The sequence below is a fragment of the Sceloporus occidentalis genome, unplaced genomic scaffold (genome assembly GCF_023333645.1).
Source record: "Sceloporus occidentalis isolate IW3139 unplaced genomic scaffold, rSceOcc1.0.p SCAF_580, whole genome shotgun sequence".
In the NCBI taxonomy this organism is placed as follows: Eukaryota; Metazoa; Chordata; class Lepidosauria; order Squamata; family Phrynosomatidae; genus Sceloporus; species Sceloporus occidentalis.
Genome location: NW_028317560.1, coordinates 20,951 through 39,974, shown reverse-complemented (window position 1 = coordinate 39,974; position 19,024 = coordinate 20,951). Strand labels below are relative to the sequence as shown.

The window sequence follows — 19,024 nt, the reverse complement described above, 5'->3', positions numbered from 1 at the left end:
TTAATGGTGAGGGTTAATTTAATTAATTTAATAAAGTTAGTTTAAGGTGCAGTTGCAGGTAAAGGGGAATGTAAATCCTGGGGGCAGTGATTATTAATGTATTATTTATAACAGTATGGTGATATTCTCTGAATGATTAGAATGCCAATGAAGGCAGAGACTCTTACAATGATCCGGATCTTACAATGATCCGGATCTTACAGTGATCCGGATCACTGTAAGATTCGGATCCCTGTAAGATCCGAATCTTTGAACGACTCCCTGCCTTCATTGACATCACTGGAGGCAGGGGGGAGGATTCATAATGAAAGGGGCGGGGCCAATCATTAGTGTGCCTGCACGGAGTTACTGGAAAACAGTAACTCCGTGCAGGCACACTGAGTGATCCGAAGATTCGGATCATGAATCGGATCATTTCAGTGAACGAATCGAAATGATCCGATTCACTTTAATGATCCGAACTTCCCATCACTACTTCACACATGCAAAGAGCTAGAAGTGCCTGTCAGCTCCGCACACTAATAACACACCTTGTCATCTGTGTGTGATAGACACGCACCGGATCCCGGCTGGGTACTGCCCTCTAGTGGTAAATGCTTCATTTTTACCCTATATAACCCAAATCGACATCTCCTGCATTAGGGGTGCAAAAGACATGCTCTTCTGGGGCAATCCTGTGACCCAGGCACATGCCCTACATAGAATAATGCCCCCTCGCACCGTGCACTCTGATTGGGGCATTGTCAGTATGACATCAAAGGCACTGAGCACAGCGATCAGATATGACATCACACATTAAGTTACCACTTGACACAGAAGCCCTTGTTAGGTGCCTGCCATGGAGATCACACAACAGATCAGCTGAGGGTTCTGTTTGGCTGAGGGTTACTAGGGCAACCTCTAGTGTGACTTTGTACCTTATCGCTGGGTATTTGTGTAACTGAGTGGGGCATTTAGAAGAATTATGTATTTATTTACTCCGTTTCATTTATAAAGCCGTTTCTTGCTGCTTCTGACCTAGAAAAAGGGGTATCAGGGGAGGAAAGAGGGGTATCAGCAGAGAAGAAATGGCATCAAGGGAGGAAAGAGGGTCATCGGGGGGGTAGAGGGGTATCGGGAAGGGCGAGGAGCATCAGGGGAGCAAAAGAGAACAGGGGAGAAAGAAGGGGCATCAAGGGAGGAAAGCGTGGCATCAAGGGAGGCAGAGAGGGGCATCGAAGGAGGAAAGAAGGACACCAGGAGAGGAAAGAGGGTCTGGCCAGGTTAAACCAGGACACTTGGGAGGTATGTTAAAGTGGCCTCATGTGTCCTTCCCAGCTGCAGATACAGGATCCCTGCTTTGTGCCCTGATGGAGGATCAGTTTTCAGTGCCCCCCCCATGATTTTAGTGCTGGGTGCTGTAAGGGGTTAAAGCCTCCCTCCTACTTGTATTTTCCATGAAGGGGGATGTGAGGTTGCGATGAATGAGGCTCATTGAGAAGGGGGAGGGAGGCAGGACAGAGGGGAGCGGAAGGAAAGATTTGGCTGAAGGAAAAGGGAGAAGGACGTGGAGCTTCTGAGGGGTAAAAGGAGACTGGGAGTGAGAGAGCTGGGGAGGCCAGGAGAGAGAGAGAGCTGGGGAGGCCAGGAGAGAGAGAGAGAGAGCTGGGGAGGCCAGGAGAGAGAAACCGGCTCGCCACCACACGCGGAGGGACATTTGGGAAGAGTTGGGGTGGTCACGGGGCAGAAGGAGGTATAAGGGGCAGTGGGACTGGGGCAGCCCCATAATGCTCTGCACAGCGGTGTAGCTGGGGCAGCAGGGGGTGACAGTAGTGCCACGGCACAGCTTTGGGGTGTAGGTCCGGGGGGCCGAGTCTGAGTTGTCGGCTTTGTGACAGGTGGAGGCTCTGGGGGCAGGAGGAGAATCCACAGGACGGGGTCACAAAGAGGGGTAACGTGGATGAGCTCACTGGGGGGGGCGAGCTAAGGGGACCATGGAGAAGTGACAGCCTGTGGGGCATCTGGGAGCCGGAGAGACAGCTGCCTAGGGGATGGTGAGCGCCCAGGCCGCGGGGAGACACAGCGAGCCCCCCGATAAGTGGTCAGAAATGGAAGACAAGCTGTGGATCCTGCAGGATCTGAACATGCTGTACATCCGACAGATCGCCCGGAGCCTGCAGGTAGCGGGGGGGGGGGGGTGGCGCTGGGGTGGCGTCCGTGTTGCCCTGCAGTGGGAGTGGCAGACTCCGCATCCCGTAGCTCCCATCTGTGTCGCCCTCCAGTGAGAGGGGCAGACTCCGTGTCCCATAGTTCCTTGCTGTCTGTCACCCTGCGGTGGGAGGGACAGACTCTGCGTCCCATAGCCCCCTTCTGTCTGGCACCCCGCAGTGGGAGGGGCAGACTTCTGTCCGTCACCCTGCAGTGGGAGGGGCAAAGTCCTGCTCCAGTAATACATTGAATATCTCCTTCCTTGGGCCGTGCTATCACCCCACTCTCAGGGGTGGGGTAATTTAACTTAGGAATTAGTTACAAAAACCTCCACCAAGTGTGAAATGTCTGCATGTCGCCCCAAATAATTGGAGAAGGAACAGCTGAAAATGCCCCAAACAACCATCCCAGCGGGTACCTGACCCCCAGGGGGTAAAGGAGACCATCTGGAAATAACAGGATGTTTAGGGCTCCTGGAGGCATGTTACATGCATGTCTTCTTCTCCGTGGGAAATCTTGGCTCTGTTTCCTTTGCCTTCTGGGCCGACCACGGACAGGCAATAAATCGCATTTCACAGGGAAAGGTTACAAATCCAGCCAGATGTAGTAGCCATCTGGCTAGGGGCCGTATATCCCCCTCTCCCTTCTCTCCTCCACTGTATAAACATCCCCCTCTCCCTTCTCACCTCCATTGTATCATATCCCCCTCTCCCTTCTCTCCTCCACTGTATCATATCCCCCTCTCCCTTCTCTCCTCCACTGTATCATACCCCCTTCTCTCCTCCACTGTATCATCTCTTCTCTCATACATTGTGTCGTATCCCCCCTCTCCCTTCTCTCCTCCACTGTATCATATCCCCCTCTCCCTTCTCTCCACCACTGTATCATACCCCTCTCTCCCTTCTCATCTCCATTGTGTCATATCCCCCTCTCCGTTCTCTCCTCCACTGTATCATCTCCTGCTCTCCCCTCTCTCCATGTGCTGTGCGTATTGAGACTTTTGGCAGCTGAGCACCCTGTGCAGCGGGGGTCGTTATGATCGTCGGGTACGCAGCACAATGATCCCCTTTTACCCTGACATTTACAGTGAATGTTACAGCGTGGGCCCCTCCAGTCAGCATGACATCATAGGGTGACCCCTTAGAGGCCACAGTGCTCCACTCACAGCGGGGATTGTCTTATGTGTATTATAGAGAGTAAAAGGAGGGGTTATATGGGTAATGGGAGGGGCTATATGGAGTAATAGGAGGGGTTATAAGGAGTATTTATGCGGTATGTTTATATGTAAATGACTATATGAAGCGTGTTTGTGTGGGGAGGAGGGAGCGTGCCGGGGCAGCTGTCCGTTCCCCCTCCCCTGTCCGTGGGGATATTTTTAGCTGCTGCCATTTCTCCTGCCCGTGGAATCGTCTCTTCCTCCCCCCGTCCTTCCCCTCCCTCTCTGGCTAAATGCAGGTCCGTATCTGAGAGCAACCGCCGGCGACTCAAACGGCACGCGGTCCCTGTACACCAATCAGGGCCCCCATCAGCGCCACGCGTTCCCCTCCCCCATCAGCGCCACGCGTTCCCCTCCCCCATCAGCGCCACATGTTCCCCTCCCCATCAGTGCAACGTGTTCCCCTCAATCAGCGCGACGCGTTGACCGCCCCCCATCAGCGCCACGCATTGACCGCCCCCTCACCATCAGCTCCATGCATTCCCGTCCCACACATCAGCGCCACGCGTTCCCCGTCCCCCCATCAGCTCCACGCATTCCCGTCCCACACATCAGCGCCACGCGTTCCCCGTCCCCCCATCAGCTCCACGCATTCCCGTCCCACTCATCAGCGCCACGCGTTCCCCGCCCCCCCATCAGCGCCACGCGTTCCCCGTACCCCCCATCAGCGCCACGCGTTCCCCGTACCCCCCATCAGCGCCACGCGTTCCCCGCCCCCCCAGCAGCACCACGCATTCCCCGCCCCCCCCAGCAGCGCCACGCATTCCCCGTCCCCCCCAGCAGCGCCACTTGTTCCCTGCTCCCCCCATCAGCGCCACGTGTTCCCTGCTCCCGCCATCAGCGCCACGTGTTCCCTGCTCCCCCCATCAGCGCCACGTGTTCTCTGCTCCCCCATCATCTCGCTGTAGTCCTCCACAGGAATGGGGCAGATTTGTGGGTATGGTTGGGGCTTTATGGGTCTGCGTGTTACATGAGAGGCGGATGTGATTACCCCACCTGCTGAACACATGCTTCTTTTAGAAAGTGCCTTGGGTGACGTGGCGCAGAGATGGCAGGGAGGGGGCCGTGCAGATAATTCATTAACCAGCACCAGTGACATCATAATGAACCACAACACCTGCCAACTCTCCCCTTAGTGAATAAAAGAAAAGGCAAAATGGTGGAGCGAAGGGTCCCCGAGGCAGAGCTTCCCCATCATCTGGGATCTGTATGAGGTGATGGAGCTTCCGCTGGCCTCAGCCATAGATATGGTCGCCCTGTAACTGCGCGCCTCCCCCCACACCGCCCACCCCAGCCGGGGCATTCCACGCAGACCCGTCTCCTCCAAAGGTGTTCACTCACCGCTGAGCGCCCGTGGAGGAAGCCTCGGCTGAACTTAACTTATTACAAACTCACGCTCCGCTCCTACACATCGGCCCTCCATCTCTCCAAACATGAATCTCCGCCCGCTCCCCTAACCCTTCTCTCCACATTAATACCCCCAGCAGCTCCCTCCCCTCCAACTTCTCTACCTAAGAACTCACCACCTACCTCAAAATCACCCCATCAGGGGTAACCCCCCATGGTGTTAATCACATGGTACCCCGACCTCCCTCCTCGCCTCAACCCACCTCACCTGCTTCAATCCAGTCACCCCCACTGAAGTATCTGAAGTCCTCTCAGGATTTTCCCCGTACTGTATCCCTGCTCCTGGGGGGGGGGGGGGGGTTGTAGGTGTAACGGGGTTGGGGTCCAGCTCAGCAGCTGGGGGTCATCCCAGCGAATATTATGTGATTGGATATAGCAGGGGGTGGGCATCTCCCTGTGAGGGGGGGCAGCACTCAAGGTAACCACATCGCTGGAGACAAAGTCTGCCCACCCCGCAGGGGAGAGTCCGGGGCGGGAGAGCGGAGGCATGAGGTCTCAGCGGTCTTGTCTTCGTGTTGCTGAATGTTGCCCCTGGTGCTGAAGCTTTACCGTCCTCGCTCTCAGGACACAGACATCCAGAAGCGGATAGACCACGAGGTGCGCATGCGCGAGGGAGCCGTCAAGTTACTGGGGGCCTGTACCCAGAAGGAGCAGGCCCTGGAAGCCGCCAAGAGCCTCCTCGTCTGCAACAGCCGCATCATGACCTACATGCAGGAGCTGCAGCAGCGCAAGGAGGCGCAGGTCATGCAGCGCAGGTACGCAGTGCAGCGTGTGTCACGGATGTTTTTTGTATGTAGTATGTACTAACGTTATCTGTGCCATGGGCAGTTGGGGCAGATTCAGCCTATCCCTGCGCATGGTGCCGCAGAGTCCTGTACCGGTACTTGGGTATTAGGGGAGCATTGTACTAAATGAGTGAGGCTTTACGTGGCCCCTGACATTCTCCTCCCTTGGCCAGGGGCCCCTGCCATTAGCCTGGGTTGCCCTTTTTATATTGCTCCCTAGCTGTGTGGGGTATTTGCGCTCGAGGGCCTGTGCGTAGAGCTTGTTTCTGGGACTGCCCCCGAGGGGCAGAATGACAGCCAGGTCCCTGAAACCCCATTGGGTAGTAGCATGTCCTGCCATGCCCCCCTCAGGGCTCTAACGACCTTGGCGTGTTTCCACAGACCGTCGGATAGAGGCGGCATAGAGGACCGGCAGCCGTGCAAAGGAAAGCTCTGCATCTCGGGTAAGCGGAGGCCGGGGGCAGCTGGCAGGGGCTTTAAGGGGGCAGCAGGATGTAAGGTGGTCTGGGGCAGATGTTTTCCAGCAGGGGGACGGGTCCCGTGGGGTGGAGGAAGATGTTCCACAGGTTGGGGACGGGGAGGGCTCCAAGCAGGCTAGAGGCGGCGTTGTGCAGATTGGAGGAGGGCTCATAGAGGGCTGGGGGCGGGGTTGTGCAGTTTGGGGGAGGGCTCATAGAGGGCTGGGGCAGGGTTGTGCAGTTTGGGGGAGGGCTCCTAGAGGGCTGGGGGCGGGGTTGTGCAGTTTGGGAGAGGGCTCCTAGCAGGCAGGGTTGTAAAGGTTGGGGGAGGGCTCCTAGCAGGGAGCCCCTCTCTCTCTTTTCCTCTCTCTATTTCTCTCTCGCTCTTTCTAGCTCTCTCTCTTTTCCTCTCTCTCTCGTCCTCTCTCTCTCTTTTTCTCTTTTCCTCTCCCTCTCTCTCTCTCTCTCTCTCCCTCTCACCCTCTCTCTGTCTCTCTTTTCCTCTCTTTCTCTTTCTCTCTCTCTCTCTCTCCCTTTCTCTATCTCTCTCTCTCTTTTCCTCTCTTTCTCTCTCTCTCTCTCTCTCTATCCTCTCTCTCTCCCTTTCTCTGTCTCTCTCTCTTTCTCTATCTGTCTCTAATCCTCTCTCTCTCTCCTCAGACCTGCGGATCCCTCTCATGTGGAAGGACAGCGAATATTTCAAAAATAAAGGAGGTGAATTATAACGCTCTCTCTCCCACCTTTTCCGTCTTTCTTTCTATGGTGTCTATTGTCTCTGGACTGTCTCTGTCACTTTCCTTCATCGTCTCAGTCGCTCCCTGTTGTGGTTTCGGTCTTTCCAATGGTGTCTCTCTTTGGCGATGTTACCCACACTGTCTCTTCCTCCCTGTCACAGTCTCTGTCTCTCTCCTGTGATGTCTCTAACTCACCATCACTCTCTCTCCTGTGATGTCCCTCTCCTGTGATGTGTCTTTCTCTCACATCGCTCTATCTCTCTCACCGTCGCTGTCTCTCTTGTGATGTCTCTTCCTCCCCATCACTGTGTCTCTCCTGTGATGTCTCTTCCTCGCAGTCACTGTCTGTCCCCTGTGGTGTCTCTTTCTCTCCTGTGACGTCTCTTCGTCGCCGTCTCTCGTGTGATGTCTCTCTCCTGTGATGTCTCTTTCTCCCATTGCTGTCTTTCTCCTGTGATGTCTCTTCCTCCTCGTCGCTGTCTCTCTCCTGTGATGTCTCTTTCTCCCATCGCTGTCTTTCTCCTGTGATGTCTCTTCCTCCCCGTCACTGTCTCTCTCCTGTGGTGTCTCTTTCTCCCGTCACTTTCTCCTGTGATGTCTCATTCTCCCCGTCGCTGTCTCTCCTGTTATGTCTCATTCTCCCCGTTGCTGTCTCTCCTGTGATGTCTCATTCTTCCCGTTGCTGTCTCTCCTGTGATGTCTCTTCCTCCCCGTTGCTGTCTCTCCTGTGATGTCTCTTCCTCCCCGTTGCTGTCTCTCCTGTTACATAGTTACATAGTTCAGCCTTTTCTATATAAATTTTTTGCTGTTGATCCAAAAGAAGGCAAAAAACCCCGGTTTCGAAACAGATTTCCACACAATGGTTTGTATCGCCCCCCCCCCCGTATATATTTATATAATGTATATGGGCCCCGCGTATATTTATATAATGTATATCGGCCCTGCGTATATTTATATAACGTATATCGGCCCCGTATATATTTATATAATGTATATCGGCCCCGCATATATTTATATAATGTATATCGGCCCCGCGTATATTTATATAATGTATATCGGCCCCGCGTATATTTATATAACGTATATCGGCCCCGTATATATTTATATAATGTATATCGGCCCCGCATATATTTATATAATGTATAACGGACCCGTATATATTTATATAATATATATCGGCCCCGCATATATTTATATAATGTATATGGGCCCCGCGTATATTTATATAACGTATATCGGCCCCGTATATATTTATATAATGTATATCAGCCCCGCATATATTTATATAATGTATATCGTCCCCGCATATATTTATATAATGTATATCGGCCCCGTATATATTTATATAATGTATATCGGCCCCACATATATTTATATAATATATAACGGACCCATATATATTTATATAATATATATCCTCCCCACATATATTTATATAATGTATATGGGCCCCACATATATTTATATAATATATAACGGACCCATATATATTTATATAATATATATCGGCCCCGCATATATTTATATAATGTATATGGGCCCCACGTATATTTATATAACGTATATCGGCCCCGTATATATTTATATAACGTATATCGGCCCCGCATATATTTATATAATGTATATCGGCCCCACATATATTTATATAATGTATATCGGCCCCGCGTATATATTTATATAATGTATATCGGCCCCGCGTATATATTTATATAACGTATATCGGCCCCGCATATATTTATATAATGTATATCGGCCCCGCGTATATATTTATATAATGTATATCGGCCCCTCATATATTTATATAATGTATATCGGCCCCGCATATATTTATATAATGTATATTGGCCACGCATATATTTATATAATGTATATGGGCCCACATATATTTATATAATGTATATCGACCCCGCATATATTTATATAATGTATATGGGCCCACATATATTTATATAATGTATATGGACCCCGCATATATTTATATAATGTATATCGGCCCCGCATATATTTATATAATGTATATGGGCCCACATATATTTATATAATGTATATCGACCCTGCATATATTTATATTATGTATATCGGCCCCGCATATATTTATATAATGTATATCGGCCCGTATATATTTATATAATGTATATCGGCCCCGCATATATTTATATAATGTATATCGGCCCCGCATATATTTATATAATGTATATCTGCCCCGCATATATTTATATAATGTATATCGGCCCTGTATATATTTATATAATATATATCGGCCCCGCATATATTTATATAACGTATGTCGGCCCCGTATATATTTATATAATGTACATCGGCCCCGCGTATATATTTATATAATGTATATCAGCCCCGCATATATTTATATAATGTATATCGGCCCCGCATATATTTATATAATATATATCGGCCCCGCATATATTTATATAATGTATATCGGTCCCGCATATATTTATATAATGTATATCGGCCCCGTATATATTTATATAATGTATATCGGCCCCGTATATATTTATATAATGTATATCGGCCCCGTATATATTTATATAATGTATATGGACCCCGCATATATTTATATAATGTATATCGGCCCCGTATATATTTATATAATGTATATTGGCCCTGCATATATTTATATAATTAATATATCGGCACTGCATATATCTATATAATGTATATCGGCCCCGAATATATTTATGTAATGTGTATCGGCCCCGTATATATTTATATAATGTATATCAGCCCCGCATATATTTATATAATGTATATCAGCCCCGCATATATTTATATAATGTATATCGGCCCCGTATATATTTATATAATGTATATCAGCCCCGCATATATTTATATAATGTATATCAGCCCCGCATATATTTATATAATGTATATCGGCCCCGTATATATTTATATAATGTATAACGGCCCCGCATATATTTATATAATGTATATCGGCCCCGTATATATTTATATAATGCTATCATATCCCCTCTGAGGCACCGTTTTTCTAAACAGATTTAAATTAGTTAACCTTTCTTCATAACTATAGCGCTCCATTCCTTTTATTGTGTAGCCGTCTCTGCACCCTCTCTAGTGCTATGATATCCTGCTTTAGAATAGGTGCCCAAAATTGCACAGCATATTCAAGGTGCGGTCTTACCATTGATTTATACAGAGGCAAAATTATATCTTCATCCCGCGACCTCATGCCCCTTTTTATGCACGACAATACCTTACTGGCCTTAGCGGCTGCTGACTGACATCGCACATTGTTGCCTAGTTTGTTGTCTATAACAATTCCCAAATCCTTCTCATTTGTCGTTACCCCTAATTCACTGCCGTTTAGGGTGTAGGCTGCTTGTGCATTCGCTACCCCGAAGTGCATAACTTTACATTTATCTACATTAAATTTCATCTGCCCTTTGTGTGCCTGCCCCCCCCCCGCAGCACTGTAATGTGATGTCTCTTTCTCTGTTGTGATGTCTCTCACGTGAGTGCGGTCTCTTGCAGAGCTGCACCGCTGCGCGGTGTTCTGCGCTCTGCAGTTGCGGGGGGAGTTGTACGACACGGACATGGTTTTCGTGGATCGGACGTCCACCGATATCTGCTTCGAGAGCGCCATTGTGTTGTGAGTATCTGAGGGGCTCCGCGGGGGCGGAGCTTCTGGGGCTCAGGGGCGCCTGGGTATGTCGCTATGTCATGGAGGCTCATTCCAGCCCCTCTCACGGGCAGTTAATCTGGGTAGTGCCACAGCCCTGTGCTCATAGTATAGTCACATCTTTGCATACCTGCCTAGTGTCCTGCTTAGTTTGTCCCGTCCCTCCATACCTGCCAAGTGTCACATAATTCGGCCCCCGTGACGTGGTTGTTTCCTTGTCCCCTCAGCTCGGACGTGGACCCCGGCTTCGTGCTGAAGCTGCAGTTATATAGCTGCGCAGTGGACGAGGACTTCTCTCTCTCTGGGACCCCCAGAAAATTGGCCACGAAGCTGAGCAGCTCCCTGGGGCGCTCGTCGGGGCGCAGGGTCCAGGCCACCTTCGATGCAGCTTCCGGGGCCCCTATCCTGCTCCCGGCCCCCAGCGCACCGTAAGTCTTTTACGACACCATGTCTCAGAGGGCCCGACCTTTACCCAGGGCTGATTTCTCTTCTGTCTCTCCTGTTTCAGGGGCCCCAAGTTCCAGCTCCTGGCCCACACGGAGCTCACCCTCAGTCACGTGCAGGACGGCTTCAGGACACACGACTTCACCATTAATAGCACAGGTAGGAGCGGCCGGGGTCATCTACGGTGATGTCACTATGATGTCACTGTGAGACTGTTTTCTGCAGAGCTGGCAGTGATGTCACGGGGGCAGTTGCTGTAATGAGTACAGTGATGTCACTGGGGGGGCAGTTGCTGTAGTGAGTGCAGTGATGTCACTGGGGGGCAGTTGCGGTAATGAGTGCAGTGATGTCACTGGGGGGCAGTTGCGGTAATGAGTGCAGTGATGTCACTGGGGCAGTTGCTGAAATGAGTGCAGTGATGGCACTGGGGGGGCAGTTGTTGTAGTGAGTGCAGTGATGTCACTGGGGGGGGCATTTGCGGTAATGAGTGCAGTGATGTCACTGGTGGGGCAGTTATCCCGGCACAGGCAGAAGTTTGTCCTCAGGGGTGGATGGGAGGCTCCCGCGTAGCTGCTGGTGTCGGGTGGGGGAATGCTGTAAACTGGTGGTGCACGGATCCTGCTCACCCCTCCACGGGGTATCACCATGGGGTATTAATGAGTGCGATGTTACCCTGCCCCCCACCGGTCGGGGCAGATAGAAAGGATTCGCATTCTCCGTGAATGGCATGTAGTTGGCGGCCCGTGATGCGCCTGTATCTGATGTGTGGGGGCCATACGTGGACAGCTGTGGGTTCATCGTCTCTCTCTCCGCAGAGGAGAGTCCCTGTTGGCTCCCGCTGTATGGGAGCGTCTGCTGTCGTCTCACGGCCCAGCCGGACTGCATGAACCAGGAGGTGGCGTCAGGAACCCTGCAGATCCAGGTACCCCATGCCCCCCCCGTCTCCGCTGCCTCCTGGGCCCCGGGGCCGATCGCCCTGTCCCCTTCAGGCCCATGGCTCCAGAGCCCTTACTAGTCAGAGGGGCCCTGTGCTTTGTTGGCTTCCCGTGTTCTCCTGTGGCGACACGTCATTGTTCCGTGTAACGTGTCTCTGTTTGCAGGTCAGGGAGCAGCAGAGCTGGCAGCGCATGTTCTGCACACTGCGGGGATGTCAGTTGTTGTGTTACCAGCAGCGCGGGGATGCGGATTCAGCTGCCGAGCCAAAGCTCACTATATCTGTCAGTAAGGTGAGTCGTGTAACAGAACACACAATAATACACGGAACAGACTGTAACACACAGCGCACACGGCCAGGATGCTGGGGGCTCGGGGGGCTCCGAAGTCCGGGGGTCTCCTTCTCATTTCCCTATCTCCCCCACCACAGGAGACGCGGATCCGCGCCTCAGAGCAGGTGCACAGCCTGTCCGTCACCAACCGGTACGGGTGCGAGGAGGTGACGCACACCCTGCGCGCCGAGGGGCTGGACGACCTGGGCCGCTGGATGGAGGCTTTCTGGCAGCACTTCTACGACATGAGTGAGTGACAGCAAAATACCCCCCCCCCCCTAACTCAGAGGCAGGAAAATACCCCACTGGTGCCCCCCTGTATCCAGAGGCAGGAAAATACCCCACTGGTGCCCCCCCCCGAACCCAGAGGCAAGAAAATACCCCACTGGTGCCCCCCGTACCCAGAGGCAGGAAAATACCCCACTGGTGCCCCCCCCCGTACCCAGAGGCAGGAAAATACCCCACTGGTGCCCCCTCGTACCCAGAGGCAGGAAAATACCCCACCGGTGCCCCCCGTACCCAGAGGCAGGAAAATACCCCACTGGTGCCCCCTCGTACCCAGAGGCAGGAAAATACCCCACTGGTGCCCCCTCGTACCCAGAGGCAGGAAAATACCCCACTGGTGCCCCCCGTACCCAGAGGCAGGAAAATACCCCACTGGTGCCCCCTGTACCCAGAGGCAGGAAAATACCCCACTGGTGCCCCCTCGTACCCAGAGGCAGGAAAATACCCCACTGGTGCCCCCTCGTACCCAGAGGCAGGAAAATACCCCACTGGTGCCCCCCGTACCCAGAGGCAGGAAAATACCCCACTGGTGCCCCCTGTACCCAGAGGCAGGAAAATACCCCACTGGTGCCCCCTCGTACCCAGAGGCAGGAAAATACCCCACTGGTGTCCCCCCGTACCCAGAGGCGGGAATATATCCCACTGGTGCCCCCCCCCCGTATCCAGAGGCAGGAAAATACCCCACTGGCTCCCCATACCCCATGGCGTGAATGTTCGTCCTGTCCCTGTACCCCACCCCTGATGCTGTCTTTTACATTGGTTTGCACCCTTGTTATTTTATGCCCAGAATTTGCCCCTGGTTGCCCCCGCAGGTCAGTGGAAGCAGTGCTGTGACGACCTGATGAAAATAGAAACTCCTTCCCCCAAAAGACCACCAGCGACCCTCAGCAAGCAGGGCTCCCTGTACCACGAGATGGGTGAGAGCGCCTGCGGGGTGTGGGGGGTATAAGTGCAGGATACAGTGTGCGAGGTATCACTGCCGGGGTGGGGGTATTAGTGCAGGATACGGTGTGCGAGGTATCACTGCCGGGGTGGGGGGTATTAGTGCAGGATACGGTGTACGAGGTATCACTGCCGGGGTGGGGGTATTAGTGCAGGATACGGTGTGCGAGGTATCACTGCCGGGGTGGGGGTATTAGTGTAGGATACAGTGTGCGAGGTATCACTGTCGGGGTGGGGGGTATTAGTGCAGGATACGGTGTGCGAGGTATCACTGCCGGGGTGGGGGGTATTAGTGCAGGATACGGTGTGCGAGGTATCACTGTGGGGTGGGGGTATTAGTGCAGGATACAGTGTGCGAGGTATCACTGCCAGGGTGGGGGGTATTAGTGCAGGATACGGTGTGCGAGGTATCACTGTGGGGTGGGGGATATTAGTGTAGGATACGGTGTGCGAGGTATCACTGCCGGGGTGGGGGTATTAGTGCAAGATACAGTGTGCGAGGTATCACTGCCGGGGTGGGGGTATTAGTGCAGCATACGGTGTGCAAGGTATCACTGCCGGGGTGGGGGGTATTAGTGTAGGATACGGTGTGCGAGGTATCACTGCCGGGGTGGGGGGTATTAGTGTAGGATACGGTGTGCGAGGTATCACTGCCGGGGTGGGGGGTATTAGTGCAGGATACGGTGTGCGAGGTATCACTGCCGGGGTGGGGGGTATTAGTGCAGGATACAGTGTGCGAGGTATCACTGCCGGGGTGGGGGGTATTAGTGTAGGATACGGTGTGCGAGGTATCACTGCCGGGGTGGGGGTATTAGTGCAGGATACAGTGTGCGAGGTATCACTGCCGGGGTGGGGGTATTAGTGCAGGATACAGTGTGCGAGGTATCACTGCCGGGGTGGGGGGTATTAGTGTAGGATACGGTGTGCGAGGTATCACTGCCAAGGTGGGGGTATTAGTGCAGGATACAGTGTGCGAGGTATCACTGCCGTGGTGGGGGGTATTAGTGTAGGATACGGTGTGCGAGGTATCACTGCCGTGGTGGGGGGTATTAGTGTAGGATACGGTGTGCGAGGTATCACTGTGGGGTGGGGGGTATTAGTGCAGGATACAGTGTGCAAGGTATCACTGTGGGGTGGGGGGTATTAGTGTAGGATACGGTGTGCGAGGTATCACTGCCGGGGTGGGGGTATTAGTGCAGGATACGGTGTGCGAGTTATCACTGCCGGGGTGGGGGTATTAGTGCAGGATACGGTGTGCGAGGTATCACTGCCGGGGTGGGGGGTATTAGTGTAGGATACGGTGTGCGAGGTATCACTGTGGGGTGGGGGGTATTAGTGCAGAATACAGTGTGCGAGGTATCACTGTGGGGTGGGGGGTATTAGTGCAGGATACGGTGTGCGAGGTATCACTGCCGGGGTGGGGGTATTAGTGCAGGATACAGTGTGCGAAGTATCACTGCCGGGGTGGGGGGTATTAGTGTAGGATACAGTGTGCGAGGTATCACTGCCGGGGTGGGGGGTATTAGTGCAGGATACAGTGTGCGAGGTATCACTGCCGGGGTGGGGGGTATTAGTGCAGGATACAGTGTGCGAGGTATCACTGCCGGGGTGGGGGTATTAGTGTAGGATACGGTGTGCGAGGTATCACTGCCGGGGTGGGGGGTATTAGTGCAGGATACGGTGTGCGAGGTATCACTGCCGGGGTGGGGGGTATTAGTGTAGGATACGGTGTGCGAGGTATCACTGCCGGGGTGGGGGGTATTAGTGTAGGATACGGTGTGCGAGGTATCACTGCCAGGGTGGGGGGTATTAGTGCAGGATACGGTGTGCGAGGTATCACTGTGGGGTGGGGGGTATTAGTGCAGGATACAGTGTGCAAGGTATCACTGCCGAGGTGGGGGGTATTAGTGCAGGATAGAGTGTGCGAGGTATCACTGCCAGTGTGGGGGTATTAGTGTAGGATACGGTGTGCGAGGTATCACTGCCAGGGTGGGGGTATTAGTGTAGAATACGGTGTGCGAGGTATCACTGCCGGGGTGGGGGGTATTAGTGTAGGATACGGTGTGCGAGGTATCACTGCCGGGGTGGGGGTATTAGTGCAGGATACGGTGTGCGAGGTATCACTGTGGGGTGGGGGGTATTAGTGCAGAATACAGTGTGCGAGGTATCACTGCCGGGGTGGGGGGTATTAGTGCAGGATACGGTGTGCGAGGTATCACTGCCAGGGTGGGGGTATTAGTGTAGGATACGGTGTGCGAGGTATCACTGCCGGGGTGGGGGGTATTAGTGTAGGATACGGTGTGCGAGGTATCACTGCCAAGGTGGGGGTATTAGTGCAGGATACAGTGTGCGAGGTATCACTGCCGGGGTGGGGGGTATTAGTGTAGGATACGGTGTGCGAGGTATCACTGCCAAGGTGGGGGTATTAGTGCAGGATACAGTGTGCGAGGTATCACTGCCGGGGTGGGGGGTATTAGTAAAGGATACAGTGTGCGAGGTATCACTGCCGGGGTGGGGGTATTAGTGCAGCATACGGTGTGCGAGGTATCACTGCCGGGGTGGGGAGTATTAGTGCAGGATACGGTGTGCGAGGTATCACTGCCGGGGTGGGGGGTATTAGTGCAGGATACAGTGTGCGAGGTATCACTGCCGGGGTGGGGGGTATTAGTAAAGGATACGGTGTGCGAGGTATCACTGCCGGGGTGGGGGGTATTAGTGCAGGATACGGTGTGCGAGGTATCACTGCCGGGGTGGGGGTATTAGTGCAGGATACGGTGTGCGAGGTATCACTGCCGGGGTGGGGGGTATTAGTAAAGGATACAGTGTGCGAGGTATCACTGCCGGGGTGGGGAGTATTAGTGTGGCGTATGAGTGCACGGTATCAGTGAACGGTGTGGGGTATCAGTGCACGGTGTAAGGGTATCAGTGGCAGGTGTGGGGTATCACTGTGGGGTGCAAGGTATTGGTGCAGGGTATTAGTGCAGGGTGTGGGGTATCAGTGCCAGGTGTAATGGTATCAGTGGCAGGTGTGGGGTATCACTGTGGGGTATCAGTGCGGGGTGCAGGGTATCAGTGCAGGGTGTGGGGTATCAGTGCTCTGATTAACCCTTCAGCTGCTGTCATGTAATTCTATCCTTTTCTCTTTCGTTTGTGCTTTTGCCCTGATGACAAATTTTGAACGTAACTGATGCCCCCCATAAAAATTCTGCCCCTGATTATCCCCTCCACGGCACCCCGTGACTGCCGCTTCCCCTGTTTGTTGCCCCGCTTCCCGTCTTGTTGCCCCGCTCATGCTGCTTCCCCTGTTGTTGCCCCGTTCATTCCGCTTCCCCTGTTGTTGCCCCGCTCATGCCGCTTCCCCTGTTGTTGCCCCGCTCATGCCGCTTCCCCTGTTGTTGCCCCGCTCATGGCGCTTCCCCTATTGTTGCCCCGCTCATGCCGCTTCCCCTGTTGTTGCCCCGCTCATGTCGCTTCCCCTATTGTTGCCCCGCTCATGCCGCTTCCCCTGTTGTTGCCCCGCTCATGTCGCTTCCCCTATTGTTGCCCCGTTCATTCCGCTTCCCCTGTTGTTGCCCCGCTCATGCCGCTTCCCCTGTTGTTGCCCCGCTCATGTCGCTTCCCCTGTTGTTGCCCCGCTCATGTCGCTTCCCCTGTTGTTGCCCCGCTCATGCCGCTTCCCCTGTTGTTGCCCCGCTCATGGCGCTTCCCCTGTTGTTGCCCCGCTCATGGCGCTTCCCCTGTTGTTGCCCCGCTCATGCCGCTTCCCCTGTTGTTGCCCCGCTCATGGCGCTTCCCCTGTTGTTGCCCTGCACATGTTGGCCTCCCTGCCCCGTCCCAGCTCTGTCGCTGCCCCCTGCCCCCTCTGCGGAGGGTTTGCTGCTGCAGGACACTGCGGCCTCCGCTGAGATCCGGTCTCTCCTCTCCTCTTATTACAGTGAAAGGTGTGTAAGAAACGTGATCACCATGTGTAACGTGTAACACGTGCCCCTCGCACACGCGCGCCCCTCGCACACGCGCGTCACATATACATTCTGTGTAAAGCCCTCTGCTGTGTGATCCTGGCTCCTAAACATCATACGAAGTGGTAATATATATGGGGGTATCCCTGTTACCCCCTCCTACCGCTGTGCCACCTTTTTGCCCCATCACGTGGTATAAATTACCCCCTCTATTTATGATAATAGCAGAGAACCCCCATGGCTGGAAACAATCTCCGGGGGAGGCAGGCAGCCTGAAACAAGCAGGTAGGGGGAAGCAGGCAGGGGGGCAGGGAGAGGTAGGTGGGGGGGCAGGGAGGGGCAGATTCAGGCAGGGAGAAGCCGGAACCTACTGTCCTCCTGTGACCATGCAGGAACCTGCTGTCTCCGTGCCTACACAGGCGCCTGCGAGGAGTGTGATGCCGCGCATGTTGAAGTCACAGGCACATTGATTGGTCCAGATGAATGTCTCCTCCCCTTTGCATTGTGCTGCTGACCTGCACGACCTTCTTTAATGCTCCCTCTACGTGTAACACGTTGATTGGACGAATGTGTTGATTGGACACGCATTGACCAGATGAGCTTGTTGATTGGACGAGTGCTGGTAATCGGCGCATAACAAGCTTTTCCGTATTGTTGCAGCTATTGAGGGCCCGGGGCCCATCCCCGACCTTCTGTCCCAGAGGATGAAGGAATTTGAGCTTCGCAGAGGCCTGGAGCCACCCCCTTGGACCTCTTTCTTCCAAAGCCCCACGGCCGCCCTCCCCTCCTGCTCTTCCTCCTCGGACTGTGACAGCCCCCCAGCCAGACCCTCCCGCCTCCGACCCCGGACCCTTTCTCTTGACGCCAAGCTGACGTCACTCAAACAGCGGGGTCTTGGAACGTCCGGTGGGACCCCAGGGGCCAACAGACTGGAGAGCCCACACATGGGGGTCAGGGATTCCAGCAGTAGCGGGAGCAGCACCCCTGACTCTGAGAGGGGGTCCCAGAACCGCAAGAGCAACAGGAACCTGAAAGCCAAACTGGACCCAAGAAACTGGCTCCAGAACCAAGTGTGACCCCAGCACAGAAACTGGCAGGAAGTGATGTCATTTTAAAAATGGCCGCTCACAGTGTGAGGCTTCAGCCCATTGCTCAGTTTGTTATTATGTGAGGCCATTGGCTGCGCAGTTTTGGATTAGACATGGGGGGGGGGGCAATCAAACTGCTATACCCAGTGATTGCTACAAAGTATCCCATCGCTAACGAGAATAATGATTCTCCCAACAGGCAAATGGCCAGAGAGGGGCCGCTTTACGTTTATATATATATATATATAGCGCCAACAGATGCCGCGGCGCAGCTCTAACAGGGGAACAGTAAACATTAACATTAAGATAACACACGTAAGCCAGACTGACGCAGGAGGGGAAGAGTTGGATTCTGGGCCTGGTTAAGGAAAGCGGGGCATCAGGGATTTGGGGCCCGAAGAAGGACTGGCCAAACCAAACAGGGATACTTGGCATGAATGGAGGGACTGGCTAGACTAAACAGGGACACTTGGGAAGTATGCAATAAATTACACTTTTATCTTGGCAGTCACAAAAAATATTGGACACAGTCTGCCCCTCCCACATCAGGACAGCATGGAGTTTGCCCCTCCCACTGCAGGGTGACACAGAGAGAG

General features: G+C 53.4%; 1 protein-coding gene across 1 annotated transcript; it reads left to right on the top strand.

Moving 5' to 3' along the window:
- The first annotated feature begins 2,087 nt into the window (after positions 1-2,087).
- LOC149271051 (rhotekin-like) lies at positions 2,088-18,416 on the top strand. The gene is made up of 13 exons (XM_089507669.1): positions 2,088-2,159; positions 5,375-5,565; positions 5,977-6,038; positions 6,714-6,767; positions 10,298-10,415; positions 10,673-10,873; positions 10,954-11,048; positions 11,705-11,811; positions 11,990-12,115; positions 12,253-12,403; positions 13,252-13,356; positions 17,220-17,348; positions 18,001-18,416. Exons 1-13 carry the CDS (start codon positions 2,088-2,090, stop codon positions 18,414-18,416), a joined length of 1,827 nt encoding a protein of 608 aa, XP_089363795.1.
- Positions 18,417-19,024: the final 608 nt, after the last annotated feature.

Coding starts and splice junctions, on each gene's coding strand:
- LOC149271051 (XM_089507669.1), top strand. CDS start 2,088: ATGGAAGACAAGCTGTGGATCCTGCAGGATCTGAACATGCTGTACATC. Junction 2,160..5,374: donor AGATCGCCCGGAGCCTGCAG/GTAGCGGGGGGG, acceptor CCTCGCTCTCAG/GACACAGACATCCAGAAGCG. Junction 11,049..11,704: donor CTTCACCATTAATAGCACAG/GTAGGAGCGGCC, acceptor CTCTCTCCGCAG/AGGAGAGTCCCTGTTGGCTC.